Source organism: Mesocricetus auratus, unplaced genomic scaffold, assembly GCF_017639785.1.
Source record: "Mesocricetus auratus isolate SY011 unplaced genomic scaffold, BCM_Maur_2.0 Super-Scaffold_100691, whole genome shotgun sequence".
NCBI lineage: Eukaryota > Metazoa > Chordata > Mammalia > Rodentia > Cricetidae > Mesocricetus > Mesocricetus auratus.
The window spans coordinates 16,674,629-16,697,580 of NW_024429267.1; the positions used below are offsets into that span (position 1 = coordinate 16,674,629).

Here is a 22,952-nt window from a genome sequence, read left to right on the forward strand (position 1 = left end):
CTCTCTCTCTGTGTGTGTGTGTGTGTGTCTGTCTGTCTGTCTATTTCTGTTTCTCTGTCTCTGCCTCTCTCTGTGTCCTTGTGTGTGTGTATTGTTTTATCTAATCTTTTTAAAGAAAGTTGATATTATCTTGTCTTGTGAGCCTCTCCAGCTCAAAAGTTGATATCCTCACCTAATTTTATAAATGAAGAAAGTAATTTTGATTTCAGGTAACTTGCTCAGAGGATCAGGCAGTAAGGTTCCTCTTTCACATCTGTCTTTTGTACCTGTGCCTCCTAAACAGTGACAATTCCCTGAATTCACTTCCATCTTCTTTCAGCTCCATCTGCCCTATCTCTCTACTCACACCCCTCTCACTGAGGTCATCAAATAATCTCCTAATTTTCAGAGTTAAAGGACTTGAAGTGGTCCACTTTATTGGTCTTGTTTTATATTTCAATTACAGATTTGCTTTTTTTGGAAGTCTCTCATCTATAGAGACCAAAAAATTTTTAGACTTTTTCATGAATATTTAAATCGCTTCTTTCTAAATTTTAGTTAAGATATTTTATTCCATTATTTACTTCATTTTCAAGAGCATATTTGCTTTTTAGTCATACTTTATTACTGATTTTACATACTGATTTATTTTTTTTAAGTATGTGCTTTCACTAAAACATTCCACTTTGAGGTGGTTTAAACTAAAATGGCCCCTAAAGGAAGTGGCACTATTAGGAGGTGTGGCTTTGTTGGAGAGATGTGGCCTTGGTGGAAGAAGTGTGTCACTGTGGGGGGTGGACTTTGGGGTCTCCTATGCTTAAGCCACTCACAGTGTGACACTAACTTTATTTCCTGTTGCCTGCAGTTCAAGATATAAAACTCTCAGCCCCTTCTCCAGCACTATGTCTGCCTGCATGCCACTGTGTCCCACCATGATGATAATGGACTAAACCTCTGAAACCAATTAAATGTTTTCATTTATAAAAGTTACCTTGGCCATGGTGTCTCTTCATAGCAAGAGAAATCCTAAGACAGAAGTTGGTACCAGGGACTGGGGTATTGCTGTGACAGGCCTGACCATGTTTTGGTTTTAGAATTTGGACTTTGGTACTTTGGGTTAGGAGAGTAGTGGGATACTTTAAGAACAGCTTAATGGGTCATCCTAGTAGAGCTATGAAATGTAATGGTACCTAGAATGATTTGAATTATGGAGGGCTGACTCAAGAAGTTTCAGAGAAGAATTTTAGTATCTTGTATAGAGACTGGTAAAGAATGTGGTTGTTTTTTGCCCTTTTCAAAAAAGTCTGCCTGAGACTAAGGTGAACAGGTTTCAATTAATTCCATTGACAGAGTAACTCTCAAAGCAGCCTGATATTAACTCTGTGATATGTTTATGAGTGGTTACTCTTATGAAGATTTGCAATGAAAAGTAGAACATTGAGCAAGTAAAAATACAAAATGTACAATTTGAGGAGAAAAAGAACACCAGGCACTAAGTCCTGTCTTCAAAAAGCTAAACAGACTAAGAAATGGAATAAAGGGAGTAGTTACCTCAGGCAAGATCCCACCCAGCTAAGTTTCCAACTTGTGAAAAGGAGTTAAAGAAAAGCCTAGAGCTGAGTGTGGTGGTGCATGACTTTAATCTCAGCACCCCATAGACAGAGGCAGGCAGATCTCTGAGTTTGAGGCCAGCCCAGTCTATCTTGTTCCAGGAGAGCCAAGATTAGGCAATGAAGTAAACCATGGAAAACAGAAAACTGGTGAAGATGTAACTTACCAAGGGGGCCATGTTCCAGCCCCAACAAGCAGCAGAACTTAGCAGCTTCAGCTGGCCACCTCGCTCTGGCTTTAGAGTCAAGGATACAATAAAAGAGCAATGAAATTTCCCTCCATGATTAAAGAAAGCCACTGAGGTCAAGCATGTGTCCAAAGTGAATGGAAGCCTACAAAAGCCATTGCATGAAGTTGTTATGGTGCAGCCTGGATTGCCTTGGAGACCCCAAGATGTTAGAGATGCCACAACTGTGGGATACCTGCTGTGAAGGAGAGCTGCTAACAGGGAGTATAACCAACCCAAGGAAGAGAAGTGTGTTGCAGTCCAAAACGATGAAAGGAGTTGGAGATCTGAATCACATTTGACATCAGACATGGAGATGCAGACTTTGAGGTTTGCCCAGCTGGTTTTCAGGCTTGCTTTGAATTTTAACTTTTAAATTAGTTTGATACTGTTATAGACTATGGGCACTTTTGAAGTTGGACTGAATGCATTTTTGCATTATGATATGGTTACAGGACATTGGGGGCCAGGAAGTGGAATGTGGTGGTTTGAAAGAAAATGGCCCCCAAAAGAGCAGTTTTGTTGAAGTTGGTATGACCTTGTTGGAAGAAGTGTGTCACTGTTAGGGTGAGATTTGAGGTTCCCTATGCTCAAACTACTCACAGTGTGACGCTCAATTCATGTCCTGTTGCCTGTGGATCAAGATGTAGAAATCTTAGCCCTTCCTGAGCACCATGTCTGCTTGCATACTGCCATGTCCCACCACAATGATAATGAACTAAACCTCTGAAACTGTAAGCCACCCCAATTAAATGTTTTCCTTTATAAGAATTATCATGGCCATGGTGTCAAAGAAGATATTTGGGATATGCCAAACCACAAAATTTATATTAGTATTTTTAGAATATACTAAGTCAATAGGGAACAAAATGTTAAATACAAGTGAAATAAATATGAGATGCATCTTTAAGGACTTTACAAACTGTTAAGGGAGATAAAACATGAACCAAATAATAACAATGCATGCTATACTGTGGCCATTTCAAATTGTGTGCTGAAGAACTATCAGAATTGTATGGGGGAGAGTTGCTCTCATTAAGGACACTAAAACAAATTTCATGGGGTTAGTATCTGAGCAAGGACTTCAAAGATGAACAGAATGTGAATTCAGCAATAGTTGGGTTTTTTTCCTATACCTTAGTGAAGCTCATTTTCATACAAAGCACTTTTCTAAGAAATTAACAAAAATGAGCCTTTATTTTAAGTTATTTTCAATCTAATTAAGAAAAAATAAAATCAATTTGTAAAGGTGGAAAGGAATGAGGGTAGAGATTTTTCTTAAATGTACCATCAAAGAAAATCACAAAAACAAAGGAGTACTAATCCATCTCCAGGAAGTAGTCTAGCTAAAGCTAAGTATCAGTACCAAACAACATGGATGTGGGTTCTGGGAAGACATCATTCAAGAGAGAAACAAGGAGATCAGCAATGAATGAGTGGGCTGTTTGTACTAAATGGTAGGTAGTTCTCAAGATGTGGCTAGATTAAGAGTCTAGACTATGGAAAGGGCAAAGGCCAGGTGAAGAGTTGAAGCCATTCTTTAGAATACTTTGTTTCAGACTAACCAGTAATGCTAACTTACAGGCAGTTCCATATATGGGTTCATTTTCTTTATAAGAAAGACCAGCGATTTACTTTATTGACTACATTTCTAAATGGAAAAAAGTTAATTTTGTTAATATCTAGCAACCAGTCTTGGGATTTCTTGTCAAATTTTTACAAACTACCACTATTATCTTAATTGCTGCTCTGGTCATTTCTTATTAGTTTACACTTGTAACAGCTGTCCTTATCTCATCGTTATCTACATCATCACAGGAACTGAAACAGGAAAACAAATATCAGTTTCCTGACATCAGGATCCAGCACATCTCTATAGCTTGAAACCATAATCTTTAACTACTAAAGAACTAAGTTGGTTTCTACCTTTTGGTTTGGCACTTAGATAACTTCATCTATCTTCTAGGAAAAAAATATTCCAAAGTATGAACTCACCCTATGCTTTTACCTCTCTATATTTGACTACACAAAGCAAAATAAATGACCAGTTCAAGGAAATAAATCTATTAACAGGAAAAGAAGAAATAAAATCTCCAAATTTCTTCACAAGAATGCTTCCTTTACATTTATAGTTATCATGCTATACTACTCTTATCAAATGGCCATATTCTACTGTCTTCCCTGGCAACAGAAATCCATTACACTCCTTTTGCTTATCTATCAATTTTCCTGAGGTGATGTCTGAGAAAACAATGTCTGAGTCTTGCTGCCTTTTGAGAACACCCTGACTTACATTACTACAGTACTTTGTTCTAGTACTTCACAGAGAATAAATTTTTAAAAGTAATGTTTTAGGGACTGGAGAGATTGTTCAGTGGCTAATGGCACTGATTGTTTCTGCAGAGAACCTGAGTTCAATTCCCAACATTCACATGGCAGCTCACAGCAATCTATGTAACTCCAGTTCCAGAGGATCCAATACTCTCTCTGGCTTCCAGGGGCAACAGGGATAGTACACAGACATACAGTCAGAAAAAAACCCATATACTCATAAAAATTTTTAAAGGATGAAAGAGATGTGTGTGTGTGTATATGTGTGTGTGTGTGTGTGTGTATCATGTTTTACACCTAGATCCACAATAGTAATACCCTAGTGAGCATCTTCCATTACTAACAGGCAGTGGAGTATACTGGCTGCTAAAAAAATTACAGCATCAGGAATCAGGGAAGGCTACAGGAATAGACATATTCCAACAAATGTGGAACACCTACTCTACCATCTTGCTAAATCCTCATATCACAAAAGACCAATTAGCCAGCAAAAAAAAAGTCCTTTAAGCTACTTTATAATGCTTATAAGAGTTTGGCTTGATAGAACCTAAACAGAATGCCTTAAAAACAGCTCACTCTCTACTGTCAAGCAGCTCACTCTCCCTGCAGCACCTTCAAATCAGCCTCTGTGTCCCTGGCCTTCTAACCACACTTGCATTTCAGAGGCACCTGGCACTTCAGTTATACTCAGTAACCAGTCAGCATCAGGATCTTCCCATATCTTCCTTCAAACTCCATTCCCATCTCTCTTGCCATCACAGAACGGGCTTCTCCTACCACGATACTGGCTCTCCACCTTAGAAGGTGCTTCTATCTCACTGACAAATTTCAGAGTGGGATTTTCTTCCCAGCTTCACCAAGTCAGTTCCATCTTGGCGTATGCCAGAACTACACAGACAGCCACTTTCCTTAAGACACACTTGGGGAAATGACGTTCCTTACATACTCTTATTTCCTGGCCTATCCTTTTATTACTCCTTTATTGGTTTAAAAGTACTGTGTTTACTCCTAAGATATAGTTCATGCTTCTTAGATAGTCCATGTTTGAAATGTGCTTCTTGATGCTCCCAGCACACCCCCACCCTCTATAATGTCAGCCTTCTCCAAAATTTGCTCAAAAGGAAAACACGGTATTTTCCAAAATCTATTCTAACTAAATGTGTATATTATCTGTCCAGTTAATTCACAGTATAATTTCCAGTCTCATCGACTTCTCGATGCTTATTTATACTGCGATACCCTGTCATCCTGAGACTTGGAGGTTTTAATACAGTTTTGAGAGTCACCCATTCTTTAAACAGGAAAATGTTTACAGATACTCACAACAAAAGATAATGAAAATGGTGCTCAGATGAAACCTACCTGCCCATGCTTTTGCTGAGGGGCCATCCCATGAGGAATTTCGGGATGTGATGAGGCCTTGAGATCAACTTCACGTACTTTGGGACGGACCACATCGGAAGCCAGACTGGAAGAAACAGCCAGAGACTTGGGCCGGGTAGCTACGTTGCCTGTTGCCCCTGGGGGGCTTTGTTCACCTTGCCTGCTTGTAGCTTCCTCTTCCCCATCAGAATCCACAACAAAAACGTACTCTGCTTTGAAGAGGTCACCTTTCTGCATTCCTTGCGATTCCTTCCTATCAAATTTCGTTCCTTGTGAACTCCTTCCACTGACCTCTGAGGGATAAGTCAGTATCTGCTGGTCTCTCTCCTGCTTGCTGTCACAGCTGAAGGTCATATGGTCACTGTACTCAAGCTGCAACGAATGTAGGAAGATAAAAATGTTGACACGGGGGTGACAAGTGCATCGTCTTTTTGTTAAACTATGCTTAAAAGTTTAACTCCCTGCCCTGAGTGAAATGACAGACTCTAGATATCCTCTATGGGGAAGGAAATGGCGATGGGGGGGGGTGGACACAACACGGTGGGGGGATGCGGGAGGAGGGGAGGGAGAGGGAACTGGGATTGACATGTAAAACAAGCTATTTAAAATTAAAATAATAAAAAATGTTTAACTCACACATTGAAAGGTTTTTAATGCATTAAAATACCAGGCTTGCTGAGAGAAATGTCCTTAAACACGTGCTTTCTCTTACTAGCTCATCGGTTTTTACTGACCCAAGTCCAAAAGACTTAGAGTTCAGACTTAACGTCAACAAGTACAGTTTACTGCTTCCCAGTAAATCATGAAGGAGGGAGACAGGAAAGTTACCAGAATGGATAGAACAAGAAAGGTGATCAATGAAGATATTCACAAAGTAGCTGCCATGTGGATTGGACAAGTTTTAGTAAACTATCACACAACCAGCATATCCTTTACTAACAATGGTGTTGGGAGATCCTATAAAAAAAATCCCAAAATAAAATAAATTTCTAAACTTTTAAAAGGAAAGGTAACATTGACACAAAGTACATCAATTATCAGAGTAAATAGTCTAAGCTAATTGGAAGGAGCTCAGATACAGGAGAAATATTATGAAGACCTGATTTCAGATCCCTAGCACCCAGCACACATGTCTATAACACCATCACTGTTGTTAAGGGTCTTGCTAAGCAGCCAATCCACCACTCTAGCCAAAACAGTGAGCTCCAGGTCCAGTGAGAGACCCTGTCTCAAAAGATGTGGTAGAAAAGCAAATGAGGAAGATACCCAGAGCACATCACTGGCCTAGACTCATGCTGACATTCACAAAATGTACATGCACATGTATAAAGATATAGACAAACTTAATATAAAGGATGGGGTTTTTTTCCAGTACATTATTTCATTTTGAGCTGTCACTTTCAACTGGGAATTTTCAATTTTTCCATATGTTTTTCTATGAATATTCAGAATGTTTACAAGACCTGAATTAATACAATTTTATCAAGCTATCTCATTTATTTTTCTAACCTAACAGCCATTGACAGATGGTGCTTAGAAGACTCAACACCAATTCCTTGTTTTAATAACCATTCTATGATGGTTCTCTTTTTTAAAGCAACTTTTCTATAATGCTCAAATTAGTTCAAAAGAAAAAAGTAAGTCACTAAATACTAACAAGTTCAATTGTGGCAGTCAATTTAACATATACTAACACATATGTGTTACATGAATAGAGACAGAAGTCAAAAATTGAGTAAGTACACCTGAATTAGAGGTAATTCATATTCCCAGCCCACACTGTATCCTGATACTGACGCAGTGTAAGTGACACTCGTGAAACTTGTCGGATGTGGCTTCCTGTGTCTTTCTCCATTTTTTTTCTACTAACAGCTTATTCAGAGAACATTTGGGTTAAAATACTGTGTATGGTATACAGTGTCATTTTCCCCTTCTTTATTTAAATTAGAAACAAGCTTGTTTTACGTGTCAATCCCAATCTTTCACCATTCTTTGTTTTTTTGTTTGTTTGTTTACTATGACCGTGGGTTTCACCATACATTCTTTCTATCTTTGCTTTCATTGTCTTCTCAATAACTAGTAAGTCCTGTGAGTTGTTATTATCCACTTGGAATATGTAACTAGCCTGATCATCTGTGAAAGTCACCTAAAGTCATTATTACTTTCTTCATTTATAAAATGAGGTGAGAATATCAACTTTTCAGATGGAGAGATGGTTCAGCCATTAAAGGTTAGGCTCACAAGCAAAGCAACAAGATGATGTCGGCTTTCTTTAAGATGATTAAATGAGATGATACACTCATACTCATGAACACCACAACAGAGAGACAGAGTGAACTTGGAAGCATGGAACTGTGTTTGACTGCGGTAAGCTTTTGACATATGACTTTATTTAAGAAGGTTGGGATGGCAACATGTTTGGGGGTACATAAGAGACGTAAGGCTTTTTACATTTGTTTGGATGTATATATTATACATATATATGCATATGCACACATATGGCAATCCTAGAGGTGGAACCCACATAGCTCAAGCTAAACCCATGCTCCACTATAGAGCTAAGCCCTCAACCCTCAGAGGTATATTTTAACCATCCTTAGATTCCACATCATATTATTTTAAACAGAGGAAATACATGTTGACACAAATTTCCAAGTCATTATTACGAATAATTTTAGATTGTCATTCAAAATTTCAAAAGAAGAAAAACAATCCTACCCTATTTACACTTTCTGGACTTTTATCACTTGGTTCCTCAGGAATTTTAACAAGGAATTTGGAAGTGTCAGCCAACTGAATGTGGGTTGGTAGTCTTCTGACAGTGGGGACAAATGTGAAGATCAGAGGTTTGGCTTCAGAATCTCCAGCAGAGACCTATGAGATATGTAAGAAATTAGACTTTCAGCCTTGTCAAGAGTTTTGGCTTTATTCTTCGCATTCCATATTTATCACATTCATTTTGATAAGCTCCCTACTGTCCTGTATTGATGCCAATAAAATCTACATAAAAATATTCATAGTGCATGAGAACACCCTTTAAGACTCCATAGTAAAAAAAGCAGTCTGCACCCTACACTGGGGCACAGAACAAAGGTTCCACCTGGGAACCTATTCAGTAGAAGCTCACAGAGTCCCTACTATGTGCAGAGAGGCCATTCTAAACATGCAACCTGGTCTGCTTCAAATTTGTCATCTTCCATACAGCCCTAAGGTAATAGGCTCGGATTATTGACTTACAGTCAACAAACATGCAAGAAAATTGCAATATTCATGCTAAAGTGCAGACATAAAAGTGAAAGATGCCTATCAGAATATTAGTTCCTACCTTAAAGGATGTGCCTTCTTGTTGCAGGATTCCCTCCTGTGTCCTGTCGCCACTTTAGCCCCCAAATAACACACAAGACACTATATTAAATATGAAGCTGTTGGCTGTTTGCAATGGTTTCTTAATGACTAGCTCTGACTTAATTATTAACCCATAATTACTAATAATTAATAATCACATGGTGACCTCTCCTCTTGACTACATTTCCCAGAATCCTCCTTGACTCCTAGTCCCACCTATTTTGCTTCCCTATTGGCCAACAGTGCTTTATTAACCAACCAACAAGACAGACACATTTACAGAATGACATCTCCCATCACCTTCTCATTCATTTATATTTAATTTATTTAAAAGTAACTCCATTAAGTTCTTGCTTTGTGACCCCAGGAGAAAAAGCTATAATAGTGAATAGGAAACAGTCAGCAGAGGACTCACAAATAAAAAATGATATGCACACAGTGCTAAGGGGTCTGTGTTTCCAAATCCCTGAACCCCACACCTATCCCCACACTTCATCCCCACTCCCTTCCCACATATCTGTTCTCCTCCATGCTCTTCAGTCCTTCTGTGATGCTTCTGCTACAGGTGGCACTCACTTGGGAACACTACCTTATCTTTTGCTTATTCAACAAAGTCTAATCAACTTCAGGGACTGGCAACTTAGCAATAAATAAAAATACCTACTGTTATAAATTTAACCAGTGAAGGGAAGCAAGCAACAATAAACAAATGTGCAAAATACATAATATTTTATAAGTGCTATGAAGACTTCCTATCAGGCTTCACAGAAGCCCATGAATAAGAAAACAGTGGGTCAAACCTGGGTTCATTCTGATGATGATAATGATAAGAAGTATAAATTTCTAGAGTTATGTTTTTTAGGAAAATAAGTAATTGGAGGTAAAGGATGAGAGATTGTAATGATTTGAAATGAGAATAAAACTTTTTAACTGAGTAACTATAAGAAATGAGAATCCATTACTAAAATAAGGAACCCAATAGTTTTAAGTAGTTTGAGGAGACAGTTCAAAATCAAAGGAGTTGAGAGATGCCTCAGTGGTTAAGAGAACATACTGCTCTTGCAGAGAAGATCTGAGTTAGAATTCCCAGCTCACAACCACCTAGAAATCCAGCTCCAGGGGAACCAATACCCTCATCTAGTCTCTAAGGCACCAATGCTCACACTTGCACAGAGCACACAGGCATGTAGATAAATATATACATAATTTTAAAAGAACATTCAGGATTTAGTGGGAAAACTGAAGATGCTTGCGAATGCCAGAAAAGAGCCACTCAGTCATAACTTGGGGAGGCTGGCAATCTAACCACCCTAGAGAAAATCCAGGCCTCACTTCCTTCTGTGAAACCATCATTTGTGTGAGCTGTATGTTCTCACGTTCAGTTGAAAGCCAGGTTCTGTCTGAGTTCCTGACATGCATCAATTCTGATGTTTCTTGTTTAGTTTTTTTTTTAACACATGTAGTTACAAGAGAAACTCCCTAAACATTTGAATCTTCAGTGTTAGCTGTTGATGTGCTCTATTTTGATCACTTTTAAACTCTATATTTTACTCTAAAAAAAGCAAGAGGTGTTCCCACAAAAATAATAGTATAAAAATTCTTGAGGACTATGAAGTCTGGGCATTGACCTTAAGTAGATCTGAGAAGACGGGCACAGTGATAGTGGGTGACTTCATACTCCATTCCTACCAGTAAACAGGTTTCTAGTTTTTCTTTATGCCTTCCTTCTTTCCCTCATTCCTTCCTCCCTTCCTTCCTTCCTTCCTTCCTTCGAGAGAAAGTTTATGAAATTGTGTGGGTTGGAAGGGGAATTATCTAGAAGGAATTGGGGAGGGGAAATAATATGAACAAAATATAAAATGAACATTTAAAAATATTTGTCATCAGCCCTGAAGATAGCCGGGAACCAGAATACACAAGCAGTAGTTCAACATCAGAAAGTAGTAAGTCACTTTTTCCCTATTGGGAAAAAGGTTAGACCCCCTTATAAGGCTAGGAAAAGTCTTAGTCTACTCAAATAACACATAATGGTACAGAATTTCTAGATTATCCTAGTGAGGTTGCTTACATGTCTAATCTTGTCAGTGACCTTCTGAGATGGAGAGGGATATCTCTGAGTATACTCAGTGGGTGAGCTTCACTATCTATTTGGTAGATTTTGAAATCTCTTTTGAGACACAGTGCTGGTGTGACTACGAGAGGGTCTCTGGAAAGGCTTAACTGATAGGGGAGGATGCGCCTGAATGTGGGCAACAGCATCCAATGGTCCAGGGTTCCAAACAAAAGTAAAGATCCAGAAGTTGCATCCATCTCTTCCTACTTCCTGAATGAGGGTACATACAGTTTAGCAGGCTGCTTCACACTCCAGCTGCCATGCCTCTGTAAGTCTATTGAACTACACACCCAAACCACAATGCTTTTGTCGTATTTGGCTACAACAATGGGGGGAAAATGTAGCTATAGTAAAGCAAATAATCGTCCTACCTTTTCGTTTGGACAAAACAGTAATTTGATAGGACTCAAGAAAGGGGTGACCTTACTTCCAGGTGTTTATACCTGCCCTCATTTTCCCATGAAATGACTTAGTCCATCTGAAGTCTATCCAAAAGAAAATGAATAGTTCTACATGAAGATTTCAGTATAAATACCCAGGGTTATAAAACCCATAGACACTTAATAAATGGTAAGTAGCCATACCTTCTAAAGTGTATACAGTAATCAAAACTTATTTCTCCAAAGGCCCTGCTTGCACCATTATCCAGTTCAGCTTGTCTTACTTCTTTATGGTACAGAATTCGACAAATGATACTTTACAACCTATAGACTTTTTAAAAGTTGGAAGCTGTAATTTTAGTGAATAAAACAAAAACCAAGTAAAAAGGGAAACTAGTGCATGAAGGAACAAGTTGGGTTCTTATCATGTACCACAGAGGCTTTCTAAAGATGACTTCATGATAAAAGGGGAGGCAAGTAGACAGAAGCAAGATGGTTGCCTCCAACTTTAACCTTGCATTCTCCCCACAGGAATCTCTGAAGCCTAAGTAAAATTTTTTCACCAATGTAGGAAAACAGTTCCATTTCCTTGTTTTAGTTGAACAAATATATGATGTTTCACATATAGATAGATAGATGGCAGATAGACAGATATAATATATATATATAGATGTGTGTGTGCATACGTGTGTGTGTGTGTGTGAGAGAGAGAGAGAGAGAGAGAGAGAGAGAGAGAGAGAGAGAGAGAGAGAGAGAGATTACAGGCTTATCTCCCTGAGTTACTGCTGAATAGAACTAAATTCAGAGATTAATTCCTGTCCATATATACATTTTCAGAACCTCTGGAAAGGGCAACCTTTTGTTATTCACTTTCAAGAAAGTACAGCAAAATTAGCACGGGGTTCTTTTCATCCTCTTTACCTATCACCTGTATCTTACCAGAAATCTAAGGTTCACTTAAAAAGACACTGCTGAATCTCTTGTTCAGTTGGGGAAAAAAGTCATTTACCATCTACTGCACACTGTGTGGCAGATCCAACAGAGCCCCAAAATGAGTCTCTATGGTGACAAAAAATCATTTTTCCAACAAAGCATAAGCAGATGCAAGTTAATGGCATTCACTTCTTAATTGCCAATTAACGCTTTCACCTGCCAATGTCATTTAAACATCTGATGACTGGGAAACTACTTTAATAATAGAAATAAGAACTAAATGGATTAAAATGGTACTCTAAATTTGGCTTGAACTACCCCAAATATGTAAGACTGACCGTTCTCACCACACAGGCTAGTAACGTGAGAAATGGTTTTCACCCCTGCATTACAGGCTGTATGCTCCTTTGCTCGCTTCTGGCTGTGTACTTTTGTTTCTATTTCCCTAAAAGTCTGTCTTCCCCCACCCTCATATTGATACCCGCAGCACAGAGGACCACTAGCCTCTTATTAAGATAAGGCATATCGAGCATTCTTCACATTAACTCTATCCCAAACATATCCTCAGCATTTTTTTTTTTTGCCCAATGAGCAGTTCTGTCTTTATCATTTCCCGTTTCTCTAACTGTAGATAACATCTCATTTCAATACACAGACAAATTTATCCACACCCGGGTAGCTTACCCTCACACCCTCTGGCACACACCAGGAACACGGTGCCTTTAAAAGTTATCGAAAGCATTAAGCAAAGGCTTCCTTTTACCTTGGGTGTGGTCTCAGTGCTCCCCGCTAAGATGCAGGAGGTCATTTGGAAGTAATTGTTCCCGCAGTCACTCAGAAGCCCCTGTTCTGGAAGCGTTGATTCATCACATAGGGAGTGAGCAAACCAACGACTGAGGTGGGAAGAGAGCCTGCTACTAAAACAACACAGGCACATGCACACGCACGCGCACATACACACACGCATACACACACACACGCACCCACACGAATATGCATACACACACCACACATGCACCCACACGTATATGTATGAGCACACACATACACACACACACACACACACACAAACGCGCACACACAGGTTGGGGGTGGAATCTAAAAGAAGGCGAAGCAGATTCTTCACTGAGTTGGATATTTTTCATCTCCAAAGGACTTGTTTTGACAATTTTTACATTTGGAACTTCACAAGAGGTCACACTGCCTGCTAAAACGGCATCAGTGGAAGTGAAAAATTGCCACCTATATGTGTTTGCCCTCTTTTCCTTTCATGCATGCAGTCCAATTATGCATTCATTCTGTGAAACGAACGGAGAAGCCAGATTGTACAGCAACGAGAAACTGATTGAAGGGCCCTGGCATCTGCCAGTCTCTGTGATCAGTTGGCCACACTTGCAGAGAACATTCAGAGGTACAAACACATGCAAACACAGTGTCTAAATAAAGAACGGGAAGCACAGTGATCATATGGGAAAGTCAATCATTTCAATGACGAGTCCTCGGTGTGTGATCGGCCGTCAATGATACAGGAGCATCCGAGTGACTCAGTTGTTGCTGTTAAACAAAAGTAGCTCTAAAATAGAGCTTGTTACCAAACAGCTCTCAAAACAGAATTCCCCTCCACTGTTTCTAGAAGTCAGTGACTGCCCTGATTACTGATAAACAAATCACAAATGTTTCTCGTGTGATTGATTGTAGTCATCAGCTTTGAGTATTTCTATTTCCTAAGCATTGATTTTTTTCTACATATCTTTGCTATCTATATTTGTCCACAGGCAGCAAAATATGTAGCATGGAAAGAGCTGGGTATGTACTGAAAGCTATGCAAAGGAATGAAGGTTTTATTTCAAGTACAGTTACAGCATTTAACATTTTCAACATTGTCAAAAGCCTGGATTTACGAAAATCATGAGTATAATAATTATTCAAAGTGATTCTGTTAAGAAGCAGGAAAACTATTGCAAACAACATTAGTACAACTTGACCTAGAAATGGTCTAAATTTCTGAATGTATGTGCTGCTATGTCATTAAAAATATCTGTCTTCTGACATTTACACTTATGGACACACAAGAAGTTATGTGTACCTGATGTCAAAACCTTCCATTCTTACTGGCAGTGTAAATCTATTATATAAATAACAAAGATACAGAATGAAGAGGTTCCTAAGACAGGACTACCATCCTATAGTGCTTGCATATCACTGCACACGACACTTTGGGGCGCGTTTAGAAGTGCAGCTTCCATTTGAGGTGGGGTTCTACAATAAAGCCTATGCACCTGCATTTTCAATAAGCTTCTCGGTCTGGCTGTGCCCTCTTGCTGGTGTGTTGCTATCCTGCTTCACTCCTCTGTTGCTCTGATAAACACCATGACCAAAAGCAACTTGGGGATTATAGTCCACCATGGAGGGAAGTCAAGGTAGTCACCATGGGGGAGCATTGCTAATTAACTGGCTTCCAGGTTCATGTACAACTAAGTTTCTTATGCCTGCCAGGACCACCTGTCCAGGGGTGGCATTGCTCATAGGGGGCTGGGCCCTGTGATATCAGTATGCAATCAAGAAAATGCCACACAGACTTAACTGCAGGACAATAAAACGGAACCATTTCCCCAACTGAAGTTTGTTACTTTTCAGGCAATTCTAGTTTGTGTCAAGTTGATGAAAACTAATCAGTATGGTGGCATTCTGCTGACAGTTCATAAGGTCACAATATCACAGATACTTGCAGTGAAATAAGTACAATAATTTGGCTACACTAGGAATAAGGAAATGGTGTCCTATTAGATCTAGGATAACTTACTTAGCAGGTCAAAAAGATTTAGGGAAGCCCTTGTTGGAGCAGCAAAAGAAGAGAATGGCAGGGATAGTCACCAAGCATGGGACACAAGTCAGAACATTGGCCAGAGAACCTCAGAGAAGTTCTGAACTTCTCCCCTGTGACATGTGGATAAGTATAGCATTGCCCCATAGAGGATTAGATTCAACTTGGGAAGCCCATAACTCTGTGCCAGGCAATACTCCATGTATATTACTCCTCTTGGCACTGTGGTTTTTTAACCTTACAAATAACAAGAGTGAGAGTAAAGTCTACAAGACCAGAAAAGTAAGTCAAATTTAGATAACTGAAGATGCTGAATCAAAGTATTTTAACTTTATGCAGCATGGACTAAGGATGAAGAGATGCATATGTATACTTTTATGTAATGAACAAAAGCTCAAAGGGTACCTATCACCAAGTCTTAGACATACTCATCTCTGAAGTCTAGTCTATGGGTCAGTGATGTCTAGTCTTTTGTCAATGGTTCCATTTATTCTAAACGAATTTGACAACCCCAATGCTCTTGTCTTATATGTCATTCTGCTCTACCTGCTATGGTCTTTTCTTTTTCCCATTCTCTTTCCCCCAGCATAAAACAAGGCAGACAATTAGACACAGATTTATAAAATGTTTTAGCCTCTGTCTTTAGCTCTATCCAAAGCCTTCCTTGAAGCACTTGGTAACATGAGAACAGTTAACCTGTGAATTTGCTATTTTCATCTTTTAGCAACTTTTGTCTAATAATTTTCTTTCTAATTGCTACTGTTAAGACTATTTCAGTGCCAGGAGTCATAATTTTTACTTAAAATAAAAACTTAAAAGCCATGCATTGCAGCAACATTTGTCAGCCATCTGGTTAGCTACACATATAGCTCCAAAGACTACATGAATTTAGAAAAATTTCTATAGAAACCATTCTCACTTGGCTAGCAAATGATGGGCTCTGATCAAAAGAATAAAAAAACCTCTAGATACTAATGCTATGATTTACTTGAGGGGAAGAGGAGTGTAGAGTGCCACCTACAATGAGAGTTGCGTTTCCTCTGGTCAGGGAGAACCATCGAGGTTTTCTCCATGAGCCATAAGCATTTTATAAATATAAGCTTCCAAAGATCTCTCTCCCACCAAGGAAAAAAATTACTCTGCTGAACAATCTTTCTCCAAAAGAAAGTGGGGTGTATTGATGCTCACAACAGACACCTTCAGTTCTAAACTCTTTGGCATCTAGCACTGCTTATGACTGAAGCAGACATCCTTTACCTTTCTTACTAAATATTACTGCAATTCCTCTGAGATGAAAGACTCTTAAGATACTAATTTTCAATAAATAATATAGAATTAATAACCTCTCTTCCTAAGAATTGAGTAGGAGAAAAATAATAGATGAGCCTACTAAAAGTTTGCCAAGACACTTACGGCTGAACAGATTCACCTGCCAAGGCCATTCAGACATCATTTCTCTTTTCTTATGCTCTGTGCTTAATCATGTGTGCATAGTAGCACTCCCATTCATTTACCGTCTTAAACATCAGGTGAGTGGTATACACTGTTCTATGGGAGACACAAACCCTGGTGTATCGCCTTAGGAAAGTAATGTCTTCACAAGTGACATCACAAACAAGGGAGGAGGAAGACACTTCCACACATGACAATCATTGTGAGTAAAGGAAAGGATAGAAGAGAGTGAGGTGCTGAACTAAGGCTACGTGTGAAATTGGTCTCAGATTGCGCCTGGTGAAGAATGGGTCTTGGGTTTTGCATTCTCTGGTCCTGTTTCTGGAGAGCAACATTAGGAAACAGTTATTTTGTTTCCATCCTGGATGATTTTGCCCCTCTGGTGATGAGAAATACTAAGAGTATGGATTATTCTCTTTGGGGGTGACAGTTGATTATAATGACCCAAATCAGGATTATCCCAGTCTACAGGTACACAATGTTTCAAGCAAAGTCCAATGTTATCTCAACATCCTAGGAGAAGCCACTAACACACAATTTCGACTTCGTACAGACTGAGCAACCAGGGTGTGTCTGTATTCATCATTATTGCTGTGTTCCTCTTCCCCTTGTGCTGTCTCCTCCCAGTTAATAAAATACCTTCCTTAATTAAAGTGTACCAGAAGTTTCAAGGCACTGAGAAAAATCCAAAACATAAGGTTTTGCTGTAATTAGATATTCAAATAAAACAAATATGACCTATCCGCAGAAGAATTTAAAAGAGGAGTTCAATGATAAGAACCATTTCTTCACACAGAAGATGTGGTGAGCTCTCTCCCTGCTAAATCATTTATCAGTATTGTTTCTGACAGCCAAGATTGTCCTCTGACCTCCATGACATGTGTGTAGACACGCTCACACACAAGGGCCTACACACAGACATACACAATACGCACACACACACACACACACACACACACACACAGATGCAGGGAGGGAGAAAGGAGAGATTTTCTCCACTGGAATAGGATGAGTGTCTGAGGTTCTACATGCTTGGCTTGGAATTCTTCCCACAGATTTCTGCCAGATACTTCTCTTCTCTCTGATAACCTTCCAACAACTCTGATTGTGTATCAGATATTTGATGTTATGTCATGAGAATATCAAGATCAGACACAGGTCACTCTTTCTAAATGCACTACCTTAAGGCTTCCCTGACAGCACATGTTCTGAGAAGCCTCCTGTTGTACGCTCCCTTCTCACCTTAGACTTCTATGTAGTAATTTTTGCCTACATTCATAGCAGACATCAAATTCTTTACCATCTGCATCCCCAGTTGGGACATCATCACACAAGCAATGGAAATTTCTCTATTTTATTCCCTGTATGTCGCTAGTGCCTAAAATAGTGCTTATCACTTCTAAAGGCCAGCACATGTTTATTAAATGAGTGAAGCTGTGTGTTCAAGTAGATCCAGAGGTTTCTATGTCAAGAACCTCAGTGTCTGCAGAGTAACAGGAGTTAAGCACTGTATTTTTTTTTTCATTTTGAAGATACAACACAAAACATGACCTACACCAAGTGCCAAGGCTTTCCGTGTTTTAAGAGCATAGGAGAGGAATCCTCATCAAAGTGGTGTGTGTGAGGCATCCAGGACATGCAGAAAGACAAGGGAAGCGTCCCTGCTCAAAGTCAGAGATCCTTGACAGCTACTCTCTGGCGTGCTGGTCAACTCAAACTCTTACCCAGAGACCAGATTTCAGTCTACATATAAAACTTAGACATGCCACCTAGCGATCTCCATGAGGCTGCTCTTAGTACTCAATGTTTCACCTGTTATGTTTCTCATGAGGCATCCAGAGAATTATGTTAATGATACAAGAAAGACAAACGAGTGCTGGGAAGATTAAAGGCCTTGTTGACCAGCACACATGAAAGGATTTGCACTTGCCCCTGCCTGCCAGAAGCCGGGGTCAGGCTGTCTTTGTTCTCCATTCCTGAAGCTTATCTTAGACATGCTCACTTACAGAATAGTGATAAAAAAGGAGGTGGCAGAACATGACAAATGATAGTACCATAGCCAGTGAGGATTTTGCCTGTAACATGGTTCCTACCCAGGAGAATTGAGATCAAATGTAAATTTTTCTTAAACCCCTCATAGTCAATGTATAACTATCAACTCATAGGACTATGTAGGCTATTCATAGATGTTACACTTGCACATTTACACTTGCAGTCATCTTCATGTTTAATCCTAGCTATGAAAGTAATGCACGTTGTTTTGAAGCATAGTTTTAAAGTAGAGGGAGCTCACCCAAGGATAAAACTTCATTGGCATAAGTAAGAGCTCCAAAGCCGTTATACACAGCTTTCAATGTAAGGCTTGCAGGATGGGCAGTTACCAAAGTTCTTAGCAAATAATATTTATCTCTTCATCTAAGGTAGGGCTGGAGAGATGGCTCAGAGGTTAAGGACACATTGGCTGCTCTTCCAGAAGGCCTCTGTTCAATTCCCAGCATCCACAGGGTGGCTCACAAACATCTGTAGTACCAGTTCCTATGACTCTGACCCCCTTTTTCTGGCCTCAGAAGGCACCAGCCATGCACATGATACACAGACAAAACACCTATGCACTTTATAAAATAAAGAATAAATCAAAAGTAATATGTGATCTCTATATTGATGTTTGATTTCACCAATTTGTTAACTGTGCTAATGGAAATAGTGGTATTCAGAATCAGACTCAAATTCTAAACCAATCTATTACTAATTCCATGAACTTTAATTCCTTAACTTGTAAAAATGATCATTAAAAAGTCTCAAAGTTCATAGGATATCTGTGAACATTAAGTGAGATGACATTTAAGTCCCTAGAAAATACTCTACCCACAGTGGCAACCCAAACAACACGATTTCTCTTTATATTTGGAATAAACACATGAGGCTTAGCAAAAACCTCTAATTGATGCAAAGAGCAAATTTATATATTTATTATTTACATAATTTCCTTTCTTCTGTCCTTAATGTTTTTTACTAGAGTAGAAAAGAAAATTCTAGGAATCAACATTTACACTGAAGTTTCGTTTTGCACGAAGACATGTGCATTTGTAAAGAATTAGTCAGATATGTGAGAACTTGCAGGTAAATCAAACTACAGTCGGATGGTCTTTGCTTTTGGTCTTACTTTAAGCACAGCAGTTGCCATGAATCTTATAGCCACAATTAGCCAGCATGTTCTCAAAGTCAGAGAAACATTCTGGGAAATGTTCTATAGGGGCAGTCAATGATGACCCTGGGCTGTTACTCTGCTCCTGGTGCTCATGCTTAGCAGATATTCTTTGTTACTGAATGGATGTATAGTGTGTAATTACCTCCAAAGAACAGTAAGAAACACTGGTGCTGTGTATCAGCATTTCAGGACCAAAAGACAAGGGATAAACTCTTGCCCAGGACTCACTAGTTAGTGTAAACCAGGAGCTGAAGGTGTAATTTGACACACTTCTGGCCTTCTTTTGTCACTCACTAAGTCATGTCAGGGGACAGAAACTTTCCTATATCAAAAACAGATATTTCAAAGGTGATATAGCAAGACCTAAAACAGATGATGACATGAGAAAATGTTTTACTTACTCTTTCAGGATATATAATGAAGTAATAAAAGTAGTATATAATAAGGAAAAGTTCCAAGCTAACAGAATAACATTGATTAAGATATTTTTTACAACATAAAAGGACTGAAGAAGAACTGCCTCACCTGGGGTGGGGAGAAGGGGGAAACCTCTATACATTACACTGGCCCGCAAGTTAAAAAAAGCCACTATTAAAAATTGATGAGAACGGATCCTTCATTAAAGAAAACAAACCAGGTTATTCAGCTCTCAGGACTTCTCCGTGAATTAAACAAAAATAGATGCAGTGTGTTCCTAACATGAGCTTCATCCAGTAAGCACTCAGCTGCGGATACCACTTGTTACTGTTGCTACACCACATAATACAGAGTTTCCCAATCAGCTAGCAAACACTGAGAGCATAGGAAAAGCCAGTACAAGTCTGTGACATAATCAAAACACTGGAATTGAATATATACCAAAGTACTTTTCTTTTAAAATCACTGTTTTTATTTCTCTTTATTCCCCAGCCAATTTCTATAGTTTTTCTTGCTTTAATATTTATGCCTTTAGGTCTGTGTATAAAGAGACTTTATGTCTACTTATGATTCCATTAATTGGCAAGACAATGAGGCAAACCAACTATCTTCAAATCCTCTGATTTTAATTATGACCAAATTTAATAGGCACACTTTTAAAAGAAACCATAGCTTTTTGTTTTTAACTCAATCATATTATTTTATTTAAAATATATATCTGTAATGTTCATGGTAAAAATATTTTAGAAGCTCTTACCAGTCTTTTCACAGTATATTATGGCATTAATCTGGTTGTCCGAGAAGGGCTAGGGATGCAGAACAGCAATCTATGAGCCTCAGGTTCTAATAGCTGCCTTTGCTGTATCATGCCCTGCTATATACACATGGTGGGTTTCTCCTACCAGCATGACTGTGTAGGAGATGGGAGAGCTTTCAAATATGCATAAGTAAGTTCTAGAGGTCCTAATGACATTCAGTTGAGCAATCTGTAGGCATAAAGGAATTCAAAACACAAAAGAGCACTGTTATAGTAGAGAGTCGGTAAAACGTTTTGTTCTAAAGATAAAATGCCTTCTTTATTTCCAGAGACATTTACTGTGATCCAGAATGTATCGCTTGAATTGTCTTAATAAGCTTACTCATAAAAATACAATATTCTCCAAAATAATTTAGAATTTCACTTATATTATTTTTAAAATAATAATTATATATCCTTGAAAGACCGATTCAGGAAAAATAGGTCAAAACACATTGCTCTTCAAACATTTTACTTAAGGGAAGAATAAGTGATCATTAAATACAGTTAATATTTCCTATAAAAATGACCCAATATCACTATATCTTGGGGGGAAATCTATGGGCTTTTTTTCCATCCTTTTACAAAAATAGAAACAAAGAAGCCTTTAGATGGAGACAGCTCAGTGGTAGTCCATAGGCCTCACTAGACACTGAGGTCAACATCCTACACCAAAAAAGAAAGGCAAACAGAGAAAGAACAACAACAAAAATTGCATTCACTTTCCTAGAGTCATAAGGAAGAATTCAGCAGTCAACTCTGCCACTGAAGAACCGTGTGACCTTGGACAGGTTACTGTCTCACTGCTCATCATTCCTACGCATAACACAGAAATGGTCAGAGTAGTGATGTCACAGCAAGCCTTGGGAGCAGCACCTGGTCCACAGCATTCCTTTCTTATTCTCTCTCCTGTCAACTGTTATTAGCATTATAGTTGCTGTACATGTTTCAACAGATCGTTTGCTCCCACAGCCCACATTATAATGATAATCAATATAGAACCTTCTACTAATCAAACCATTGGCTTTTTTTTCTGCTTTCATAAAACTCAGTGCTGTAGATATTTAAACTCCTTTCCTCTTCAGAAATCTTTCTCTTGGGCCTGACTGACATTTCCCTCTTTGATTTTCTTCCAATGACTTCGGCTGGGTCCCTTCATCCTAGACACAATGTAGACATGCCACCCACCTGCTTCCAATTTTTGAGTTCTTTCCTCTTTAACTTTGTTCTTCTCTCATGGTTCTAGCACTTAAAAGAGCTGGCTGAATCTCACAATCTACCCTTATGTCCATATCTGCCTTGACCTGCAGGTTTTCCTATGTGCTATTTTGCCTTTTGACCTTCAAATGAACACCATAATGTAAGTGGAAGCCAGAATGGCACGCGTTTTCTACAAGCACACAAGTTTTATGATCCTGATCAATTTTCTTCACTTTCAAAACCTCCATTTCTTCATCTTCTATAATATAACATTCATTAAAATGATGTCATAAGCTCTGTCAAATACAATGACAGAGAAAAAGTGTTCTGTCATACCTGGTACATGGGAAACAGGTCACACATCATAAATGATTAGTAATGATCTCCCATGGGACAGAACTACAGTCTTTTGACATTCAACACACATATTTCTCTGTAATTTCAAGTAATATATTGTTGCCACCTTCTGGTTCAAAACACCATGTTTTAACCTTTATGTTTTCATTTTATGAAACAGTAGATTACATTTAATGTGCAATTTTAAACCAATTGTTTTAAGATGCGAATGTCACTGCATCCTCTAAAGGTTATAGCCTGCAGCCACCCTGATGAGTATGTAGGGCTCTGTGGCCAACTTATTAGCACTGAGACATGATTAGAAGCAAGCTTCATTAAAATGACATGGTACGCCTGTCTTTTTCTCACCCTGAATTCAAGCATCTTGAATTTGGTTGTGGTGACTACAAATTCAAAA

The 22,952-nt window shown here is 38.8% G+C and overlaps 1 protein-coding gene across 36 annotated transcripts in view; it reads right to left on the bottom strand.

The window, feature by feature from the left end:
• Positions 1 to 22,952, bottom strand: part of LOC101837871 (muscular LMNA interacting protein) — a 248,602-nt gene that overhangs the window by 126,362 nt on the left and 99,288 nt on the right. For 5 of the 36 annotated variants that reach the window (XM_040740383.1, XM_040740376.1, XM_040740372.1 and 2 more), the window contains exons 1-3: positions 13,065 to 13,255; positions 8,249 to 8,404; positions 5,510 to 5,902 (exon numbers count right to left, since the gene is read on the bottom strand). In XM_040740383.1, coding sequence (XP_040596317.1) covers positions 5,510 to 5,902; positions 8,249 to 8,404; positions 13,065 to 13,238 — 723 coding nt within the window. In that variant the 5' untranslated portion in view covers positions 13,239 to 13,255. Of the gene's footprint in view, positions 1 to 5,509; positions 5,903 to 8,248; positions 8,405 to 8,855; positions 8,908 to 13,064; positions 13,260 to 20,959; positions 21,077 to 22,952 lie in introns of those variants that run through there. The other 31 variants (XM_040740382.1, XM_040740385.1, XM_040740379.1 and 28 more) reach the window with 18 other exon arrangements.